This window comes from Symphodus melops, assembly GCF_947650265.1.
Source record: "Symphodus melops genome assembly, chromosome: 3".
NCBI lineage: Eukaryota > Metazoa > Chordata > Actinopteri > Labriformes > Labridae > Symphodus > Symphodus melops.
In genome coordinates this window covers 6,099,836-6,122,359 of record NC_136693.1, presented here as the reverse complement: position 1 = coordinate 6,122,359, position 22,524 = coordinate 6,099,836, and the positions used below count along the sequence as shown (strand labels likewise).

The 22,524-nt window shown below is 39.5% G+C and overlaps 5 protein-coding genes across 5 annotated transcripts in view; 3 read left to right on the top strand and 2 right to left on the bottom strand.

Moving 5' to 3' along the window:
• Nucleotides 1-13,500, top strand: part of itga11a (integrin, alpha 11a) — a 43,299-nt gene extending 29,799 nt beyond the window's left edge. The window contains exons 16-30 of the mRNA XM_079339403.1: nt 159-325; nt 2,328-2,467; nt 2,931-3,041; nt 3,179-3,264; nt 3,776-3,986; nt 4,128-4,226; nt 7,837-7,913; nt 8,160-8,243; nt 8,505-8,595; nt 8,682-8,795; nt 9,696-9,779; nt 9,881-9,991; nt 10,187-10,282; nt 11,185-11,298; nt 12,230-13,500. Of these exons, the coding sequence (XP_079195529.1) occupies nt 159-325; nt 2,328-2,467; nt 2,931-3,041; nt 3,179-3,264; nt 3,776-3,986; nt 4,128-4,226; nt 7,837-7,913; nt 8,160-8,243; nt 8,505-8,595; nt 8,682-8,795; nt 9,696-9,779; nt 9,881-9,991; nt 10,187-10,282; nt 11,185-11,298; nt 12,230-12,307 (1,663 nt within the window). The 3' untranslated portion in view covers nt 12,308-13,500. The remainder of the gene's footprint in view (nt 1-158; nt 326-2,327; nt 2,468-2,930; nt 3,042-3,178; nt 3,265-3,775; nt 3,987-4,127; nt 4,227-7,836; nt 7,914-8,159; nt 8,244-8,504; nt 8,596-8,681; nt 8,796-9,695; nt 9,780-9,880; nt 9,992-10,186; nt 10,283-11,184; nt 11,299-12,229) is intronic.
• The window catches only part of trip4 (thyroid hormone receptor interactor 4), a 301,289-nt gene that overhangs the window by 122,603 nt on the left and 156,162 nt on the right, over nt 1-22,524 (top strand). The window lies entirely within an intron of this gene.
• The window catches only part of LOC306821166 (calmodulin-like protein 4), a 151,738-nt gene that overhangs the window by 70,547 nt on the left and 58,667 nt on the right, over nt 1-22,524 (bottom strand). The gene's annotated exons all lie outside the window — the stretch shown is intronic.
• Nucleotides 15,106-17,636, bottom strand: rxfp3.3a2 (relaxin family peptide receptor 3.3a2). Its single transcript, XM_079338745.1, has one exon. The coding sequence runs from the start codon at nt 17,550-17,552 to the stop codon at nt 16,452-16,454; it is 1,101 nt and encodes a 366-aa protein (XP_079194871.1). The 5' UTR covers nt 17,553-17,636; the 3' UTR covers nt 15,106-16,451.
• Nucleotides 18,314-22,524, top strand: part of adamts7 (a disintegrin-like and metallopeptidase (reprolysin type) with thrombospondin type 1 motif, 7) — a 56,420-nt gene continuing 52,209 nt past the window's right edge. The window contains exon 1 of the mRNA XM_079339562.1: nt 18,314-19,085. Within this exon, the coding sequence (XP_079195688.1) occupies nt 18,971-19,085 (115 nt within the window). The 5' untranslated portion in view covers nt 18,314-18,970. The remainder of the gene's footprint in view (nt 19,086-22,524) is intronic.

Here is a 22,524-nt window from a genome sequence, read left to right as displayed (position 1 = left end):
TAATATTAAACATACTTCTTATAGTTATTTCTGTAAAAAACTTAAATACATCCCCACATATTGTTTTATATATGCCTTGAGAGAGAATTATATTCCCAGAAATTCTTTTGAGTCTTTATTGGTTTGGCTTCATTTGTATCACTTGTGTGCCCTCACAGGTCGCAGAGTGTTGTACGGATATATACAAGTGTCCGATTTGAGCCCAGTAAAGTCAACATCTTTGTGAAGGACTGTCAGCGAGGTGGCAGAGACGTGACCTGCATGTCAGCCATTGTGTGTTTCAACATAACTGCCAGAACGGCCATCCTTCCCACACAGGAAATTGGTAAGCCAGAAAAATAATCCACTGCTGTGGAAGCATGTCAGTAAAGTTTCCTAGAGTCTCCCTTGTCTTCTTTCAAAACATCAGAAAAGTTAATTTCCTCAAATGGTAAAGCAGATCCTTTAAGTTGTTGCAAAATATCTCAATTCTGCAAGTCCAACAGATGTCTTCATTAGAATTTTTATGCCAAATATGGAGCCTCTTATATTTTGGTTTTCAAACAAAAAAATTTTTGCTGCCAAAGTAATGTTCAAACTTTAGCAGACAATATCCCAGATATGCTTGAGCGTTGAAATTGATATGTTGGTCTGCAGTTTGATAAAGGTCAGTGGTTCATAAAAGAATAACATGTGGCCGATTTCAGGTGACAGAAAGCGTTCAAGCCTTTGAATCTACTGTATATTTCTTCATTTTATGGCTCTAACAGACTTTTCAGCACAAAGCTTCTCTTAAAAACTGTCTTGGCTACTTCTATTTAGAATGGCGCCAGGGTTAAATGCATCTTTACAAGCAGTGAGAGATTCTTGATCTCACTGCTGTTTCTCTGCCAAAGTGAATGCTCCTGTCTCAACAACTGGCATATTTTAGCCACAGAGCTGCTATGAAATGTTCCTTTTATTGTTTGAATACAGTTTGGAATAGATCAGCGAGTTTATGTCTACTTTGTTCGGCTTAAAAAAAAAAGAGTGGTTTCTAATTGTTTTACATTGTTGAAAGCTCACACAAAGATCAATCCTGCAGATATGCTTCATGTGCCACTTGTAGCGGCCCACCTGCATATCACCCCAGAGTCTCTCTGCTCACAATTTGTTTGAACAAACCTGATAGCAGGGCTCAGTTTCACTGTGTATTAGGGTGGAGGAAGCAGAGGTGCATTGGAGCGTGTTCTGCGTTAACCTCTTGACCCTCAGACATCTTTATCAAATCAATCAGATGTGCCAAAACATAGTGGAGGAAGAGCACAGGGAGGTATCTTGTCTGCCATGTCTTCATACATTGGAACACGTTTATTTGATTTTCCTCTCATCGTTGTGTCTGGTCGGTAATGCATGGCAGATGTGCTAGTGTTTGTGAGCTCAATGTGGTCTGTTGCATAAAAATTGAAGTTTTGTTCATTTCAGTTAAGTTAAACTTGTTTATGCAGATGTATGTTTACAGTATTTGAGAGTGATGTAACTATGAAGAGACAAACAAGTCTATTTTAAATGCCAGAGTATGGATTAGAGGTAATGAAATATTTAGGGTTGTCATATGGTGAAAAGGAGAGAACACTTCCAGTGTTGTATTAAAGGGATACTTCACCCATTTGCATGAAGCTTTGTATCATTAGAAACATGGTAGTAGTGTTGAATGGTCGTGAATCCAACCCTCATTTTGCCCCGGGACGAGAAAAATATGTTTTTCTTTGCTTGAAAGTTTTCTTCATGTGATGCAATATGACGCTTTTTGCATCACATGAAGAAAACTTTCAAGCAAAGAAAAACATATTTTTCTCGTCCCGGGGCAAAATGAGGGTTGGATTCACGACCATTCAACACTACTACCATGTTTCTAATGATACAAAGCTTCATGCAAATGGGTGAAGTATCCCTTTAATTATCAGCACAGATCTTTGTGCACAAGGCTCTGGAATTTTTCAACTCTCAAATTCTCTCGTTGACCCCTGATACAACGCAGGCACAGTCCAGCTTTTTTCCTCATGCCATGAAAGCACAAGGCAGTGAATTGAAAGCCTCTTAAACAATGTGGCTTGGAAAGAACTCAGAACTGGTTTGGACTCTTGTATATATTGGTCACACATTTGTCATATGTTCACAGTCAAGCTAATATTGTAGTACACTGCCACAGTGATGTCATTCACCATAGCCAGTTTACTGCCATTTGTCAGTTAGTATGCACGACTGTTAGTCCAATGATCAAAGTGACACAAATAGGAAATGATCTTTTATAATTCCACCAAGATGTCTTATTTCTTTCCTCTTCTTTTTCTTCTATAAACCGGCAGGGATCAAATACAATGTCTCCATTGCTGAAAGGCGTTTTAATCCTCGAGCTGTAATGGACAACCCGAATAAGCTGCAGATGCAAAATCTGACCCTCCTTCCTGGACAGGAGATCTGCGAGCACATTTACTTCCATGTCACTGTGAGGCCCATATTATATGTTTCATTTATGGCAGAAATCCATATTGTAAAAGCAGCAAAAGCCTTTTATTTCCAAATGTTATAGTTAAGAAAGTGCATTGGTTGAACGGTTAGATTAAAAGGCACAACATTTTATGTGTAATTCTGTGAACACTTCGAGTATTATTTGAAAGTTAAAATGCTGTTTTGGATGCTTTACTACTACAATTATAATTCCAAACAATAAATTATTTAAATTAAAAGATTCAATTTTAAAATGTTGAGTTTTAGAAAAACATAATTTAATCTGAAACCTCAGTCTTAAAATGTTTAAATTGGTTCCAATACATGCTGCACACAGACAAGGTTATAATAATATGTTTTGGGCTGTTCTGCATCCATGTAGAAAGCAAAAAAGTGCCATAGATAAAGTGCCGTGATAGTGTAAATCCAGACTAATCCTAAAGTTTAATGTTATAAAACAGGAGACCACAGACTACGCAAGGCCCATAGTGTTTACCACACAAGTGGCACTTCAAGATCCAGATAAAGAACCAGTCCTGGACGACAGCTGGCCAACAGTTGTGAGGACTGAGGTGAGACACAATCTGATATATTTGAGTTTCTTCAAATTCAATTCCATGAATTATAGTCTTATCCTACCAAAATCAGATCCCAAAGAAAAATGATCTGTAGTTTAGTTGAGTTAAAGAAGCTTTTTTTATTTGGACAGCTGCCCTTCTGGAACGGCTGTGACGAGGATGATCGCTGCATACCCGACCTAGCACTTCAGAGTATGACCGACCTGATGACGCCAAAGTACGTATCCACATAATCAACACAACAATCACACTGCAACACACACAAGATTAAACAAGCATTCTGCATTTAAACACTCAATTTAAAAAAAGTGGTTCATATATTTAATATTTCATATTTGGGCGGCAGTAGCTCAGTCCTTGGGTTTGGAACTGGAGATGTGCCCTTGAGCAAGGCAATGATCACCCAACTGCTCTGGTGGCTCCCTGTGTAGCAGCCCCACACCAATATGTCTCCACTAATGCATGCCCACAGGTCCTGTTTGTGCATGTGTTTGATTCGGGCCTACGTGTGTGAGAAGCATGTCTCTAAAATAATGCAGAGTAAACCAGAATTTCACCCAGGGATTAATAAAGTATCTCAAAATTAAATATAAAAAACTATTAAATATTGTATAGTCATCATCATCTTTATTGCCAGACCCAGGAGTCCATTAGACCGATAACTAAAGAGTAACCCAATAAGAGTATTGCAACTTATTTGTTCCAACACTTCCTTCTGTCCCTCTCAGTCATTTTTGCACACAGCCTGTGCAGTCCCGTGGAGCGTTCTGCCACCATCTCAGTGAAACAGGGACTGAAGGATCTCTGCGTGTCGTGGAGGCACACAGGAGGAGGATGGTTGTTGACATCAGATTGGAGAACAAAGGAGAGAACGCCTACAATGCTCGTCTAAATATCACCTACACGCCCAATCTACGCTTCTCCAGCCTCATAGTCAAGGTAAATTGTCATCACAGTGTCCTGTGGTTCATGATTAGGTCAAACATCCATTAAACTGGTTTTACCAGCAGGTGACGTGAACTAAACAGTGTATTTAGGCTAGTGGCATTGTATTAAAAACTGTTGTGCTATTTGACCTAGGACACCTCTGACATCAAAATTGAATGTTATATGGAGGACAAACTGAGAAATGAGAAGATCTGCAACGTCAGCGCTCCATTCATGAGGGCCAAAAGTCAGGTGAGATAAATAACTTTAGTGAAAAGAGTTCAATTTGAATTTGCATGAATTTTATATTGTGGATGTGTAACTTTCTTAAATATTTGCCCAACCATGATCTACTAACAAAACATTTGAACTAAACCTGGTGTTTCCTGCCGTTGTTTTATATGGTGCACTGGTAGATTTTCAGGTTTTGCACTGATTTCGTAACATTTTCCTGTATTATTTCTGCCATTTCATTCTGGAGTTTTTTTCCAAGTCAAAGAAGGCCATGTGTTTGAGGTGAGATTAATAATTCATGAATGAAGTCTGAGTGAATGGAAAGCAGATGTAAAAGTTCATCTTTCCAACACTGAAAAATCATTATTTTCGGAGTTTTTCACACAGACTCCCAGATAGGATCAAAATCCTTTAGACATTTGCCGAAATAAAAATCTGGGACAGTGTCACAGCCTGCGCTGTGCTGCTACTCCAGGGTTAAGAAAACTTTGACATTGGTCTCTTGGACCACTGAGGCTAAAACACATACTGCAGGCTTTAGATGACCATGACAAACCACAATGGCCATTGTACAACCCACAAACCAACCAGAGGAGCCCTTTTTAGTTCTGATTTCCCTCCTTTCTATTGTCTCACATCAAAGATAAAAATGTAGACACTGAAACATGTCCTTCTGTTTTGTTTTGTTGTTGTTTTTTTCTCATCCCATTTATTTAACAAACAATAGTGCAGTTTTGACCTCAGACCGGACAAAACATGTGACAGAACAAAGAGAAATGCGCTTCATGGGCTTCTTGACACAATTCCTTTCCATTCACATATTCTGGTTCTGATTCTGAATAAAGCTCTGCAACTCATTATTAGGCCCCAACCAACCAGTTGGGAACCATTGCATTGCAAGATAACAAGTGTCTGATTGGTTCCAGCAAAGTCCAGTGGAGTAAATGAGAGCTGTTGTTTTTTTATTTTGTGGCTTATTGCCTGTAGTTGATAGGATGACGGATAGAGACGGAAATTGGGGAGCGAGATTAGTGAATGACAAAGCGATAAAGAGCCACCAGTCATACTGGAACTTGGTGCCCGCTTGGAGGACTATAGCCTCCGTATATGGGCGCAATCCTATCACAAGGCCATCTGTGCCCCAACTGAGAGGTTTTTTAACACTGGTACAGCACTGGTATTTTAATTCTGATCAGCTGTTTCCCTGACATTCTACCAAACTAGGAAGTTGACTGTTTCCTACCTGATTCAATTATAGAGCTCTCTTATATTCCCCACAGCAATAAGGCTTCCTGCACCTGCAGCCTTATGAATAAACAACATTATGATCATTGAATGCAAACATTCATTATGACAGGTTGTTGTGATCAGTGTGTCTCATGAAAACAGCACAAAACACTTTGAGTTCATATTTTATGTGACTTAGTCTCCGCACAGTTCATTTTCCTTCAGTTAACATTCTTTATTAAAGAGACACACTGTCACAAAAACACGAGTGAAACTCAAACCTGTGGTATGGAGTCTGGAGATTTTCTGGGAAAGCTGCCATAACATATGTGAGAGCTGCTGCTTCACTTACACAGTTCTGAAGGTGACTTTGCACATTCTCAACTCATTTTCTGAGATTTGAATAATCATCAGTTATTTCAACATAGAAAGATCTTTGTAATACTTTTTTTCTACTGTAGACTTTTAAGATATAAATCCTCATCCCATTGAGATGTCATTATCAAAAAAAAACATCTTGGCAACAGGGTAAATAAAACTTTCTTGGAGCCATTAAGAACATTTTGTCCTGCAAGGGCTTTGTGCATCAGGTGAGACTGAGTGAAAGATAGTGGGAGGGTTTTTCTCTCTCATCTGTTACTGATTCTCACACTCAGTACAGGCTGTTTGCAAGCCTTTCCACAGGCTTGTAATGTCAACGATATTTATGAGAATCTTTCACTTTCCAGTTAGTTTTACAGCAAAGAATCAAGTTTTATTTTTAAGAAGGTGATGTTTGAATAAACGCTTAAAGGGATGGCACTGATTGCACCAAAATATACAGATATTATAGAGTGAGAAGATTATTCAACCTTCTTTTTCATCGATGTCTGAACAATAGTCTTTATGCAAAGGCTGATAACAAATACGAAAGGAATAAACTAATAAAGGTGGATTTAAGAGGTCATGGAGCGTCCTAACCCCGTTATTATTACAAACAACCACAATCTCCTTGGTAACCAAAATATCACCACGTTTTTCTATAATGCTGCCCGACATCTGAACCAAGAGGGCTCAGGTCACCCATTTAAAACCTACCAAGTGATTCATGCCCACTCATTCTGCTTGAACCAAATCCAGAGCCACAAGCCTAATCTGCTCTGGTCGAGGGGGCAAACTGAGTAAAACCATGCTGATGGGTACGTTGCTGCTTCTGCCCAGACTGCCCACACCACAGTTTAGCAGAAGGAAAGTAGAAGCTCGGAGCAAGCTGTTTAAAGTGGCCTGTGAAAGCTCTTATTTGGACTTATTTAGTTTCTTTTTGACCTGTGTAAAACTAGTTTGGACTTTGATCTTTACTACTGCTTGCTTGAAATGAGCCTTAAAATCATTTCCTTGTTCCTCCTCTTTCCTTTTTGCTAAGCATTGACAAATTAGTTTTTCCTTTTCATGGGTCTACGGTGGCTGGTAAGTGCAAAGCATGAAACACTTTTGCAAAATTTGAGACAAGTTGACATTTTGAAAAACATTTTATAGAACAAAATTACAAAACCAAAACCCTTTACCGAGGATAAAACAAATGTTCCTTTTTATGAAACTCATTTACAATATTTAAAAACAAACGCTCAGAGAAATTTACAAATTGCCGAACACTTTTACCAGTCCCCAAACAAATGTGCAAATGACAAAACCTTGACAGAAAGGGAACGTACTAAATCCAGGAAGTGTTTGTGTATGTTTCGCTTTAAAACTGTTTTCCCCCCTAACAATCCACAAAGATATCCAGGGATCATTTTCAACAAATAACACAAGATCAAATGAAAATAGGACATTTCTTTAAGTATATTCTATATCTGTGGTCTGTTAATGATGTGTCAGTATATGGAGCAGGGGTACAGTTTACTTTGTTTTACATTCCTCTCTGGCAGACTCAGTCAGGTTTTCATTACAGCACTGACTGTAAACAACTGTAAACAAAGTGACATATAACGCTCGCCTTCTCCTCTCCTCTCCTCCTCTCTTCTCCCCTCCTCTCCTCCTTTCTTCTCCCCTCCTCTCTTCCTCTCCTCTCCTCCTCTCCTTTACTCTCCTCTCCTCTCCTGACATGGGTTCTCTTGGTTTGGATATCCTCCACTGTTTTCCATTATCGTCCTTGTTGTTTTTTCTGTTTCGGACGGTCTCCTTTCCTCATAGCATCTGTGCTCATTTTTTCTTGTTTGTGCGTGTGGTCATGATGATTTGTATTTATGGGGTTGCCATCAGTTAAGGGGAAATTTCTTGGCTCTTACGGTAAACAATACCAACGATTTAGTTGCCTGCCTGGGGTCAAAGCTGGACACTTATTCCAGGTTATTATGAAATTAATGGAAAAGATACTATGTGGAATTATTTGAGTGATTTGTTCTTCTTTGTTCTTGTGTAGATAACATTTCGTCTGGAGCTTGAGTTTAGTCGGACTGTCTTCTTGGACCATGTCAGGATTATCCTGGCGGCTGAAAGGTGTGATAGTTAATTTAAAATCTACGTTTCATATTTTTTTCCATCATAATTAATGTGTTGTTTGCATGCAGAGAGAATTGTCTGGAACAGTTTTCTGTATCCACATTGTGTGCATACAGATGCTTGAAATACGATAAATCATTCGCAAGCAAGCTTTGAGGTTTAGTTTAAAGAGCATTGAGGTTAACAATCAAGAAATCATCATTGTTGACTTTTTTGACATTTGTTGTCTTGTTACCTTGACAGTGATGGCGAGGAAGAGGGCACAGCTGATAATCTCAATGACATCTTTTACTCACTGAAATACGAGGCAGACCTTCTCTTCACAAGGTTCGTAGATTTTTTTTATTTCTAAAAAGATAATGCATGTCACTGAAGTTCTTGAGTTAATTTTGGAAGCAATGAACCTACAAATGCAAGTGGAACAAAGTGATTCCATGGCATGTGGAAAAATGTTGAATAATGGGCTCTCATTGTTGGACAATAAGATGCAGATACTGTTTCAAGCACAAATGCTTTAAACCCCACATAAATGAAAGATAATTGCTCCTCACATTTTTCTTGTTTGTGTTTAATTCTTTACTTCAAAAGAGATTCAAATCCAACCCGCTATGAGATCAAGTCAGAGCTGTCGCTGGAGGAGCCTGGAGTTATCGGCCCCCCTTTCAACTTCACGTTCCAGGTGAGAGCCTTGAGCATCTTCACAATAACTTTAATTGACTTCACAGGAAAACCCTGGGAAATAATTTACATCTGGTCTTACTTTAGATCCAGAACCTTGGATACTTCCCAGTAAAGGATCTGCAGCTGAACATTGAGATCCCAGAAATGACTAAAAATGGGAACCAACTCCTTCAGATAACGGACTTCTATATCGACCAGGTGAGTGTGGAGCGTTTAGGTCCGTCTTAGCAAAGTTACTTGATGTGTAATTTTAAAGAGAATATTTTCTGCTTTATGAGGAAAAGATTAATTTGAAAACAACAAAAACAACCCCAGCTTAATACAGTATGATTATTGGTTTTGTGAGATGCCTTTCCTGGTCTAACAGTAGATTACATGACTTATGCTAGCAGACATCCATTTTGAAAGATGTTGAATTAGCTATTTATGAGATTGCCACCCAGTGTCAAAAAATAACAACCAGCCAACCTCGCCTACTTTAGTTTTACTTGAGACCTTTCATTCTTTGCAAGCAATAAGGAAGTGTAATTAATGAAATAATGGTTCCTTATTTCAGCCAAAAGTATAGATACAAGCTTCCAATATCTAGCAGGAAACTTCAGGTTAAAGTCAAAAGCTTTCCCAGCTGATTGGACCTCATCTTGACTTTAGCCCCATTTCCATGCATGCCGTGCCGGTTCGTCTCGGCACGGCATGCATTTTCTGGCGCTTCCATAAACTAAACTAAACTAAACTAAAGGTCCTCAAATTACCGACCTGTACACTGTGTCGCACTGCTATAATGTCACACTATTACGCAGCTGATGCGGCTATCGGCATCCGGCTTAGACGCCGCCTACCAAATAGGGCACAGTGAAAACGCAAACAGGATCAGGCTTTACCAAACCAAACAGTACCAAACTGATACCATGCCGCTTATTGGAAACAAGGCTTTAAGGTCTGCTCTTAAGATACAGACAGAAGTTCTCTTCTTAATACATACATCTATTCCATTATAACAATAAGAGCCATATTATTATAGTTATAATCATTGAGTTATTGCAGATTAAGATTGTCATATTCTAACAGAATTTTTTTTTAATACCCCATACTACACAGAGAGATGATTCCCACTGTTTACCACCTCAGCACGTTGCACAGAGCAGGGCGTCACCTGAGGACCTTACACGCTTCTCCCGCTTGGTAAAGTAGAAATTATATATAGAACAAGATTTATACTCCTGGCTCAGTTTTTGGTTACGTTTATTTCTGTAGGCTGAAATTATCTTTTTTTATTCACACAGAACCGATCCAACACCTTGACTCTGCCAGTCCAGTGCAACGTCAATGTGGCCTCCTACAGAGAAATTGCAGTCAGAATCACAGGAGCACTAAGAATAGATACCTTACATGCAGTGAGTTTAAAACCCTCTATCATGCATACATAACACTGGAAATACTTAGCTTTGTTATAACACATGTGCATGCAAGTGTACCATTCATCATCCTGTTGTTCTGCTTTGTCTCAGATGCATTCTCCCAGCTTTGTAGTCTCTCAGCTGTGTGATGTGTTTGTAAAAACTGGCAGCTTGTTTTCATTTCCTCTCCAGCTGAAGTTTAAAATCTTGGAGCTGGCCACCAGTGCATCAGTGGAGCTTCCCTCCTCCAGCCCAATGTTTCTACATGAAGAGAGGCCTGTCAGACATGTGAGTCAACAACAACTGGAGTTGTAAACTGTCTCTGTCCCGGGTCTGTCCTGACTCCAATCTGAGCTCATAATGGCATCCTAAATAAGATCAGATTTAGTCTGACTTTGAGTTTTATCCTCTCCATCTGTGACTATAGCGCTTTGTACTTAAGAAGATCAAACCAGTCACTAGAACTAGTTAAAATTAAATTTAAGTAATACAACAGCTCAACATCAGTAAAGTTCTTATTTATAGAACAAGAACATACTTCATTGCATTAAACCATGGCAGATCATCATGTAGATGATTCATCAATGGGCTGAGCTGCATTTGATGTGGTGCTGTGTTAGCAGTGTAGACTCAAACAGCTAGTGTTAATGTAAGAGCACATGTGCTGTATGTGGTGCTCAGGGACCGAAAGGACCAGCGGCTCAACATGTAAAAGCTAATAAATTAATCTGTGCTGCCATCTATTGGCCACTTAAATAGTGCATGTTTTGTGCCACCTGGCCTTCCAACCAATGAGAATACCCTTATGTGTGTAAAGTAAACTGTTTTCAGTTGTGTTTTCCAAACCAGGTTTTTTAATTTAATGTTGAGTGTGTGAGCAGCCTCTACCATCAGTGTGTAAATGGGCATAAACGTGAAGGAGTGACTTGCGGAGTAAAAAGCGCTTTGAGTAGTATAAAAGCACTTTACAAGCTCAAGTCTATTTACCATTTAATAGTAAGCTATAGAGCAGCAGACTGCTGGCATTTACACAAGTTAAGAGTTTATTATCATAAATACTAGTGTTTACAGTTTTTGTTTCCCCAAGATTAATCTTATAAACTCATTATGAAACCTCAATCTAAATTCTGTCTCAAAAAAAATAAAAAAAATAAACTTACACTGTCAGTATTTTCTCGTCTTGTCCTCAGATCGTATTGGAGATCAGGAAGGAGGGGGATTACAGAATCTCTATCTGGATCATGATCGGGAGCACGCTGGGAGGACTCTTATTGTTAGCCCTGCTCATTCTCGCTCTGTGGAAGGTAAGACAGAGTCATAAGGAAATTATTTAGAAAACAGATATTAAAACAGCAGAGGTCACTACATACAGAAGAGATTGTAATGGTATTTTTATTGAGAATCAGAGAGTTCAGGTTAGCCACAGTAGAGCTGTTTTTTTTTAATCTATAGACGGTTATAGCACTTTTTTCTTTCCTAAGGTAACCAGCTCTAGTTAGTTATTTGAGGTCTTTCAAAGCTTTATTTGTACCAAAATTACACAGCAGTATTTCAGTGCTGGGTTATGATGCCACCCTCTGGTAGAAAATAAAACAACAGTAACTGCATGACCTCTCCGCATGTACTGTATGTTTGGAGAAAGACAATCTATGCTGAATGTAGAACTCTATTTTTAAATATACACATTTTTGTCCTTTTGGTTTTCACTGAAAAGAGAGTAAAGAAAGAGGTTGACGTGCAACAAAGAACAAATTGTGGGATTTAAACCTAGGGCAGCTTATTTTTAAGTAATGAATAAAAGCCTCCTTGTATTTATGCTACACACAGGGGCGATTTACAGAGACATAACATCTCCCGTTAAATGAGTTGATGCTCCCATCGGAGCAGCAGGCTTATTTTCTTGTGGATCTCCACACAAACTGGCTGCTTGGCCAGTGAAGGCGCCCTCTGCTGGCTGATAAAAATAGTGCCGTTTATTCAAGGCATTTTGGCTTCCTCTTAACGTGACACATTTGTTGGCTATTATAGCAAGTCCACTTCTTTTTACAGTCTTTACGGTCACTGGATTACACTGGAGCTGGTCACATCAGCTGATTGATGACAATAACATATTTTTTAAAAGAGGATTTTGAGCCTCATACTGATACAAACACTTCAACCCAAACTACCATGAATAGTTATAAATTGTTAGTTAGTAGATTTTCTTTTGCTTTTTTTCACTATTCTTCATCCCAGCTTGGATTCTTCCGGAGGCAGAAACGGAGGGAAGAGGACGAGCGGGAAGCAAATGGGAAAGTGGCTGAAGAACGGTAACGCAGGCTGCGGGCCCCCCAGCAGACACCTTTTCAATAAGGGGACCCAACACTCAGGGACCAACACACCTCCCCGCTGCTCCCCAACAACACAGTGGCACCGCAAAGACAGCCTCGTGTGATCGCTGAAGAAAGGCTCGTTCAGTGCACTGGATCTGTCCACGCCACCACCCCTGACCCCAGAGAGTCAGCACTGTCACACTCACTTAGCATTCCTGCACTGTTGCGACATTAGGGCCTTCTTTGTATTCCACTGCCCTCCATGTCGTAAATGTATAGATCTTTGAGCTCTCACTTCAGGCTGGAGCTCTGAATCCTGGGCATCAGAAGAGAAGAATAGAGCGAGCTTTTTTCCGTCTATTCTAAGAATTTCAGACAACAATTTGCCCTTGAGGCCAGAGTTAGGCAATCGGGCCTTCGTCTTTTCCTGATGTATATTTATTTAACTCTTATGATCAGTTTTGAAATACGTGAAAAACCTCAAGGGTGACATTCCACCCAAAAGCTACCGCAAATGTAAAGTTACTATTTTGTATATTGACTTCAATTTTTGAAAGATATTATCTGCAACATATTCAGCTCATTCGCATCATAATTTATTGAGAAACAAAACAGAACTAAAGTCGCCAGAGTAAATAGAAGATTCATGATGCTTCACTTACAGAGACTTTTCTGGATTTAAAAAAAGAGGTCCTTCTAAACCTGAATTCACTCCTTCTCTTTAAACATTTTCATCCTGGAAAACATTCAGGATGAGCTTTAAACATTTGATGCACTTTTACTTTGTACAAAATCCACTTGAATTTTGTAAATAGTCAAGTACCTTTTTATACGCTTTCAAGTATTATTAAGTTTTTAGTATTTTCCACATTGTTTGTGGCATTACTTTGTAACTTAAGGAGACGAATGAAACCAAACAGCTTTGTGTCACTGAACCTGTTACAAGACATTGCATGCCTTTTTACATGCACTGCATCAGAGCGAAAGAACGTGCAAAAGATACTGCAGGAGAGGGATTTGAGAACATGAATTTTACGAAGAGATGATGAAGAGATGATCAGAGTCCATCATGGGTCGAGTAAATGCACACAGCTGTGTGATCACCCTCCAGCTGTTACAGACAAAAGTCAGTTTGTTGTATTGGATGAGGTGTGAAGAGCTGTTATACGCCTACAAATAAATAATTTTTTTGTCTGAGTGTCTCCTTCATGAACACCTGAGGCCTGGAGAAGCTTAAGTGTTTAAGTCTGAATCTAAAGCAGAGTATCAGGAGCAGCTAAGGATTGAGAGAGAGAGAGATCAAGATTTTATTTTAAAGCATTTGTTATAATGACTTGTCTAAATATTCTAATGGTTGATTTTCAGCTAAAGAAGCAGATTTTTTCATCTGTCATCGGGTTGCGACTTTGTTTATCATTCAGGAAGCAAGGCGGGGGTCCTTTGTTTTGAATCAGAATCAGAGGAGCCAATGAGAGCCATAAACTGGGGTTGGATAGTAACAATGAAAGTAGAAAAGACTTATGTAATACTGTCAATCTGAACATTTCCCTGCTCCTCCAGAATCAATAGTATGAGCCAGAGATGAATCATAACTCCATTGTTAGACATGTCAGGAGATGCACACTGGCCTTCTTGCCTTGAGATTAGACGTTCGATAAGATCTCAACTGCCATAGATATTCTGATCTCTGCCTGTCTTTTGGTGTTTGACCCGTATTATAGAGGAGGAGTCATTATGGAGATATTACCATAATTACCCAAATCAAAAGGGATCTTCATCTAAGATCATTTATTTGGTTCTTGTGTATGATTCAGACTCTATAATAAACCAGCAACATCTTACCTTTCCTACGATGAGACCAAGTTTAACAATCCTGTTTTTGGTATAGCCTCTGGTCTTTAAGGCTTCATGTCCGAAGCATGCTACATGTTTTCTCCGATTTCATAAGGTTTCAACGTAGCCACTGACTATATTATCTTCAGGATATGTCTGGGGTGAAAGTTAGTGACCTTGAAGTGAAATCTGTTTCGTGTCCCTTTAATCAGAAAGTATCTGATTTCTTGAATGCTGTCCGTCCACTAATAAAGGCCAGCATGTATCTTATATTTCTCAAACTGCAGCCATAGATAATTAGACAGCCTCTATGTAAACTTAATCCACTTTGTAAAATAATTAAAGAGAATGGCAATAATATTTGTGATTGGAATCTTTTTTTATAATATCTGTAAAGAGCTAAAGCTTTCAATAGGGGTACAACTACAATGTATTTCGATTGACTGATTTTGCTGGTGCTAAATGGTCGGAAAGAGAAAAATCATTCATGCCAAAAGTTTAAATCCATGATGTAAATAAGCAGCTCAAGACAATTAGGAAAATAATTGACCTGACGGGTTTGCCACAGGGGTCCTATCCTCATTTCAACTTTAACACATTGTTTCCAGTTTTACAAAGATCAATTTACCTTCAACACACAGGTGGCCATGTCGCCTGGGGCTTTGTTTGGGTTGAAGTGTTTTCAATGACGTCTGAGAAAATCTAATTGAAAGGCAAATTAGAATCAATGTTAGTGGTTGTTTTTTTCACTCTGACTTGAAAAAAAGTGGGAATTGATGTGTTGTTTTGGCTTGAAATTATATTCGTTTGCATAATAATAATCATTTACAGTAAATGCGGGTTTGAACACATTTAACAAAACCTTTTTTTATAATAAAAAAATAACGTTCAAACGTAACATGAGTACACTTGTTCATCAAATCAAAATACTTTGATTAAAAACATACACTCAATCCAGAATAAAAAGCTGCTGTGCACTGATTGCTGAGAGTTGTCACTTTAATTACTTAATAGTCTCAATTGATTAAACAAGGAGAATTAATGGCATTTCAGTTCACCCATTCAGTTTATTTTTAAGAAGATTAAACACAATTTGTGTATATGACATATGTGACTCATGTTCATACACTCAGTGAGCTCTCTGAACTGAGAAAATGGAATCACAAATATTCTCTTAAGGATAGTCAAGCTTATTATCCTTCTGTACATTCAATAAAAAATCCACTTGAGTATTTACACCCCACAAATGACTACATTGCACAACCACAAAACATCCAGCAAGGTCACGGAAAAGTGTCACCGGCATTGTGTATTTTCTGATCGTTGAGACTTTATTTACAGGAGCATTTCAAACTGATAAAAAAAAGCCATATTTTGGATTTCACTTACAGCCTTGATTTAGAAGATGCATTAACCATCACAACAACAAAAGTATTTCCTTCAACAAAAATGACTCTGGCAAGTGTAAAAGGATTATTAGCTGAGATAGAACCAGAAGAGAGGTGTTCTTCATATCTCTGTTGAAATATCTCTCCTGATTTAAAGCCAGTAAAATGAAGTAGTGCAGTTTTATGTCTTTGTGTCTCTTTTCTCAATGTTTCTTTCTTCTGCTATTTATTGCAGTCTTTTGAGGGTTATTTTCTGTTCAAGTTGTGGATGTGACAAATTGAACAGATGTGAATGAAATTGGTTTGACAGCGATCACATTGAACAACACCATGGGTGAGGATTTCATATCGATTCGACACACTTGTTGCATGAAGGAAAAGGCTGCTTGTAGGACCATTTCTGAGATCATCATGATGCACAATTCCCGCAGCGTTGGGGACAGTCCAAACATAAAAGGGTCCTCAGAGAAAATCAGGTGAATCAACAGACCGAGATGAGCGCTAATTGTCACAAAAACCTGGCAACAAACTAGGACACCTGCAGCCAGGGGACCACTCAGCTCCATGGCTCTTATGTGTTTTGTTTTCTCAGTCATCTGAAGATCACTCATCAAGTGCTGAGAAACAGCTGGAAACCTCTGCAGCCATCAATAATAACCTGAGACAGCGCATGTGTTTCACTGGACCATGCATGTGTTTCATGGTAGCAAACACATGAGGGTTTATTATGTGCTGTAAGTCCTTAAAGTGTTCACACATTTGTGCTGCGAATTCTTCACAGATTTCAGACAATATTTACACACGAAAAATAACAGCAACAGATGCTTATTAAAAGCAAGCAAAATAATCAACTTCTATGTATTTCTCACCAGTTTGAAGTTTTCTAGTCTAATGGATACTGTTGGAGCTCGATAAGCCATTAAGTTATAAATTGCACAGCTTGTACTCGCCATTGTCAGGAATGTGGAGAGGCAGCACACCATGAGTGTCTCCTTGCGTAAAAGAGCGCGTGTTGCAGCCCTTTTTGTGACTAGGAGTGGAGACTCTAAACACCAAACCACTGAGCATCTTTCTGATTTCTGGCCTTATCAGGCAGTAGAGTACCGGGTTCAAGCAGCTGTTTGCGTGCGCCAGGCACACAGTGACAGGAAAGACGTAGGTGTGAACCATGTAATATGATTTATCCCAGTTTACTGCGTTAAATTTGACCAAAACACCCCAAAATGTGATCGCATGATTGGGCATCCAGCAGAAGAAAAACGACAAAACCACGATAGCAACAGATTTGGTGATTCTTGTTCTCCGTCTGCGGTTGCTGCTGTCCATGCTCCTCCGACGCACGAAGCGCAGGAGCATCAGGTAGTTCACAGAGACGATGAGCATGGGGATGATGAAAGCTATTAGTATTTTCTGGATGTGATAGAGCGCTAGCCAGTCGTGTCCTTCGGGAAACCTGAGCAGGCAAAGTTTCTCCCCAGCCACCACAGTCACTGTGGAGAAGATGGTTGTTGGAGCTGTGGCCGCTGTGGCCGCCACCCACAGAACCACGCACATCCACTTCGCACATCGTGAGCTCCTGTAACTTTTCTTCTTCAGAGCCGAGGACACTGAGCAGTAGCGGGTCACGCTCATGGCTGTGAGGAAGAACACACTCGCGTACATGTTCATCACGGTAACAGAGAGGATGATTTTGCACATGGCGTTTCCAAACGGCCAGCTGAAGTCCAGCACAGTATCCACTGCCCAGAAGGGGAGCGTGAGTACGAACTGAAAGTCAGTCACTGCCAAGTTTATGATAAATAAGTTAAGGCTGGACTTTTTTCGACCTTGCCGTAACCTCATGAGAAAAAACACAAGCAGATTTCCCACCAAGCCCACCGCGCATACCACCGAGTAAACCACGGAGATGAGAATCCTCAGGATGAAGGCGCCGTCTGCGCTCACATCGATGTCTTCAAAACTAAATTTGTCATAACCAGGTCTACTTCTGTTCATCGCTCCGCTGTAGTTCAGTAGTTCTTCCATCTTAAAGGTGAGGAACCTGTGCGCACAGCTGGGGTAATAGTCCTGCTTGGGAAACACAATAGTGATGCTCCATGCCAAACTCTCTCCAACAGCCGAGTGTTCACACTCAGTGAGTTGGACTCTGCTTTTATGCAGGTGTGTCATTTCTATGCTGAGCCACAATTGGTCGATCGAGACGCGGCAGAGAAGGAGACATAGAAACTATAGTGTAACGCATTCCGGGGATCCAATGACGATCGGGGATCTCGATACATGTAGGCCTACATATAAATATACTGATCAGCTCCTTGGGACCGCGATGAGCGTGCGTAAAATGCTCTGGCAGGAAATATCTAAGAAGAAAACAACATTATTTATGAGAGCAATTCAAATAGTGTTCAAGAATTTAGACATGAACATGTTCTATTATCAACTAAATGAGAGCAATGGATATTGGATATATCGTTATGTATTAAATTACAAACAATAAACAAAATAATGATGTGTAAGAAGGTTGTTGAAACTTTATAAGTAGCCATCATATGACCAAGTGCCACACACATCCAGTAGAGGGCGCACTAAGCCTAGGTTAATCAAGACTTATAAAGTAAAACAATGAAGTTAAGTTTAGTGACCTTGTGGATTTTACTGATCCCTTGATTACTAACGCACGCGCGCGCACGCACACCTACACACACACACACACACACACAGAGAGAGAGAGAGAGAGAGACAACACCTGACTTGACTGTGTGTTGGTACAACCTTTTAACTACCTCTTAATAAGGTATATTATTACCAAATTCTGCCACCACTTTCTTCGAGGCAGAGGACTTTTTTTTCTTTTCTTTTTTTTTTTTTTACCCACATTGGAAGTTACACAACCTTCAGACTGAAACCATTGATTTACTGATTTCTCTGACTGCACATGAATGCACCCATATCTTCACAGGTCCTTATCTGACCCATGTGAAAACTCGAAGGACCTCACTTTTGGGAGCTGAAGCCAGTTGGACACAGCTCCGTATCCAGTTTCTTGGAGTTGCATTCCCCTTTAAGCCTGCAGCCCAGCTGAAAGATAGCCCATTGTCTTAAGTCCACCCATCTGTGGGGGTGGCTCTGCGAAAGTTTGCAGAAGAAATGTTGAAGCTGTCAGTGACTGTGGGAAGGAGACTGATGGAGGACAGAGGCAGCACAGACGCGAACATCGATACAAGAAGGAGTCTAAAAGTTAAAATGCAACGAAAACGCCCCGTGGAAACAGACCATGTTAAGGCCTAACTGAGAAGTTTGCTTGAGTTGTCACAGTTTGAGTACATGGCCGCAAAACAAAAGCCAAACGTTCCTTTGGCCCAGATGGAAATAATTTGAATTGACAATCGCCGCTGTGTTAGAAAGCCATTAAATGCGACTCAAGTCCAGGCCACCGTCCTGACAAGATGACCCGTTTGGACTGCAAGCTTCACGCCTCCGGACAAGGACTCAACTTCATTCACTTCTTCATCGGACTTCTGCTGGGAAACTGCAAAGCGGTGGGATTATCACAGAAACCAGGTCAGTCAAGAGCAAACACTCCATGACAAAACCTCATCCTATGGTATTGTGTACTTGTGCACACCAGTTTTAGAGCCCACCTAATGGAGCAGAATGAGGGCAGCAGTCTTCAGACTGCAGAGCAGGACAGCTGTGACTTGTGTTTACAAAGGTTTGGGCTGACCAATAGCAATTAAACCTATGTTAGCAGTTTAGTCTGCTGGCTGTGGAGAGAGAGCTGCTTTGCATTAAATCATCAAAGGTTCAAGCTCCATGTCGGCAAACATCTGCTTAGCCTGGCCTAAGGCCAAAAAGAAAGAATCTGATCTCAATAGTGAAGGTCATGAAACAAAATCTCTGACATGACACACCATCAAAATGGAGCTGTTTTCACTCTACTGCAGATTGTATACATTGTTATCCCAACAGAGAATTATTTGTATTGCAGGATGCACTTCCCTGCACCTCTCCTCCTACTCTCCCAGTAGCTCCTGCTTTGGCTGTTAAAAGTCAAACCTCTCTTGAGATAACAGATAGTAGCAGAAAAGGAGTCAGGACCCACTCTGTCTCCTTCTGTCAGCTGGTCAGAGAAAAAGCATAGTCCTGTCTGTTGGCCTTTACGAACAAGTTTGTGCCACATTGGGGATGCTGATGATTTCAGGTGATAGATGGTGGCACAGGAAACTCTCAAATTTATTTCCAGGTGTCTGAGAAACTCCAATAGAAAAGCATTGAGACACAGGTAAAGATTGTAAATGGAATTAAGCTTGTATAGCACTTTTCACACCTAACCATTACCATCCATTCCCACACTGATGGCACAGGCTGCTATATAAAGTGTTCGTCACTATTAACTAGTCCATTAATACACATTCATACGTCAACGAAGCAGTGGGAGCATCTTGGGGTTAAGTGTCTTGCCCAAGGATACATCGGACATGTGGCGGCATGAGCTGGGGATCAAACCCCTGACCTCCGAGACCGCCAACTGAGCCACAGCTGCTAGCCTGCCATACATTTTAATAAAAATCAAATGTATAAGGTTTTTAAATTGATCAAATGTTTATTTGGCTCCAAAATACTATAATGTGTTTGTTATTGTAACTAAAATAAGAGTAGGAAGAAGGGAAATCAACATTTATTCACAATCATTTAAATATGAATTAGAGTATTAGATTGCATAATTGGATTGTGACCAGTCAAGGTCATTCATCTAAGCAGCCTCTACAGTGACCATGGTGGTCCCACCTTTTAAACCCCCTATTAGACAATACTGCTTGAATTTAAAATGAAATTTCACTTTCTTACGTATTCTCATGGCAAAATATGTTTGCAGACTGTAAACAGTTTTTAGAACAGTTGCTTGATGAAAAGCTGGACTCTGATCTCTTGGATTTAGAACCATCATCTCTGTGTATTTTATTAGTTCAGATGCTGCATGTTATTTCTGAGGGTGGAGAAAATCCCTCATGACACGCATTTATAAATGCTGAACAGAATCCTCACACATGGAGCGACACATCACTCAGAGGAGAGAGCTAAACTCCATCAAGGAGACGTATAGGCCCATCCATATTTATTGAGTAAATATTTTGAATGCCAATGTGGATCCAGAGCACCATCGCCAACATTCAATGAAAGATGACCCCGATTGACTGGTGGCAGCCACGTTTATTACAATAAACAAAATAGTTTCTAGAAGTATTTTGCATAGTTATAAGTTGATTTGAATCTAAAGTGATTCCTGAGATGTAGCTGAAATATTGAAGGCATTCAGGGATGCAGCTAAATACATTATCTACTGGTAAAATCCTAAAGTTGCCTTTCAAAACTACTTTGTCCATAAGATGATCCACAGAGGAGATGGCAGTAATTTGACACGTCAGCCTTGATCTGTGCTATGCTGCTGTATATTATAAATACATCAACATGTCACGGTATTACATATAGGATAACATAACCCTATAAAATTCAAACACAGAGGGAACTGTGAACTAAGTTGAACACTCTTGAGAAAGGTTCAGAGGGCCCGAAATGTTGTGTTATTTTTTTCTAATAATCTGCTGATTCTTTTATTTATTTATTGTTTGTTGTGCTACACACAAAGAAATAGGGGTCTCGCTTTTGTACCTACAGGTACATTTTTCCCAAAAGTACCCTGTAAGGTACAGAAATGGTCCTGGACCTTTGTTTCTTTTTAAAGGTACAAAGTCATTGCTGAAATCAAAGGGTACACAACTATACTTCTAACAGTTTTAAGGTATAGAAAAATCCAAAGGCTTCATCGGTCATTACTTCAAAAGACCAGCAGGGGTCCAGCCCTGGTTCCCTGTAGCTTTCCTGGGCTTTACTCAACAGTAACATTTCAGAACTCATGGTGTACATTTTGTTCACTGCAAGCAGCGATTATTTTTCCTGCTTTGTCAAACTTTTCTACCTCATTGTGTAGTTAGAATGTGCTGTGAGCTGGGCTGTGGAGAGCACTGGAGAGGTCTGTGACTGTGTTCGAGGAGATTTTGGGGATGGCTGTACTCCCCTTATCTCTCTCTGCTGGGATAATTCTTATTACTTTAAACATGACCTATTATTCAGAAACAATCAGTTTATTTCACTTATTACACTTTAAAATTTAAAGTAATCTAGTTTATTGTTGACAAGGAGAATCTACATAGTTGTTACTATACAGCATGGAGGAAGTGAACTTGTTGCACGAAAGGGTGTCTGAGCAAAAACTAAAGCTCTATAGGCCTCATGTCAAATCATATAACAAACTTCACCATAATCTCTTCACCATAATCTAGATAATTATATAACAACAGACTTGTTCAAGTCTGACAAAAAACTGTTGCTGGTATCTCTCTACTGTGCAGAAGGGCACGATGAAACGTCTGCCAGTGTTTTAGTTGATCTAAATTAGCAGTAAAGACCCACATTTGGCCCCCCTTAATGGCACTTATAAATATTCATGTTAAGACCCAAAATATGTTTGCAACTCCAAAGAAGCTTGTCATTCATGTTTCAGAAAAAGATCAACTCAAGGCAACCTGTATTATTATATTGTATTATATTCCTTCACATCTTTTGTACCATCTCAGCTCCAAACTGCACTATTTTGGTATCCAATTGGTCTGACTGGTTAAAAAAACATCAATTTAGGGTCATGAACCACATGAAGGGCTTAAATGTCTATAAATAAATGTATATATGTATATTGTATATGTGTGTATATATATATATATATATATATATATATATATATATATACATATATATAAACAGCAACAACAGCTGATCTTTTAAAAAACAACAACTTTGTCAGGTGTAAAAAAAGAAAAAGAAAAAAAGAAATTCAAGATCAAAACAAAATGTCATGGAATGTGTACGCATCACAAAGGCAGTGACATCATAGAACTGCTGGTCTTTGATATTAAGCAGAGAGCATTCAGAGGTCATTACTGTC

Bases quoted from the DNA above. Each gene is read 5' to 3' on its own strand.
- rxfp3.3a2 (XM_079338745.1), bottom strand. From the start codon at position 17,552: ATGGAAGAACTACTGAACTACAGCGGAGCGATGAACAGAAGTAGACCT.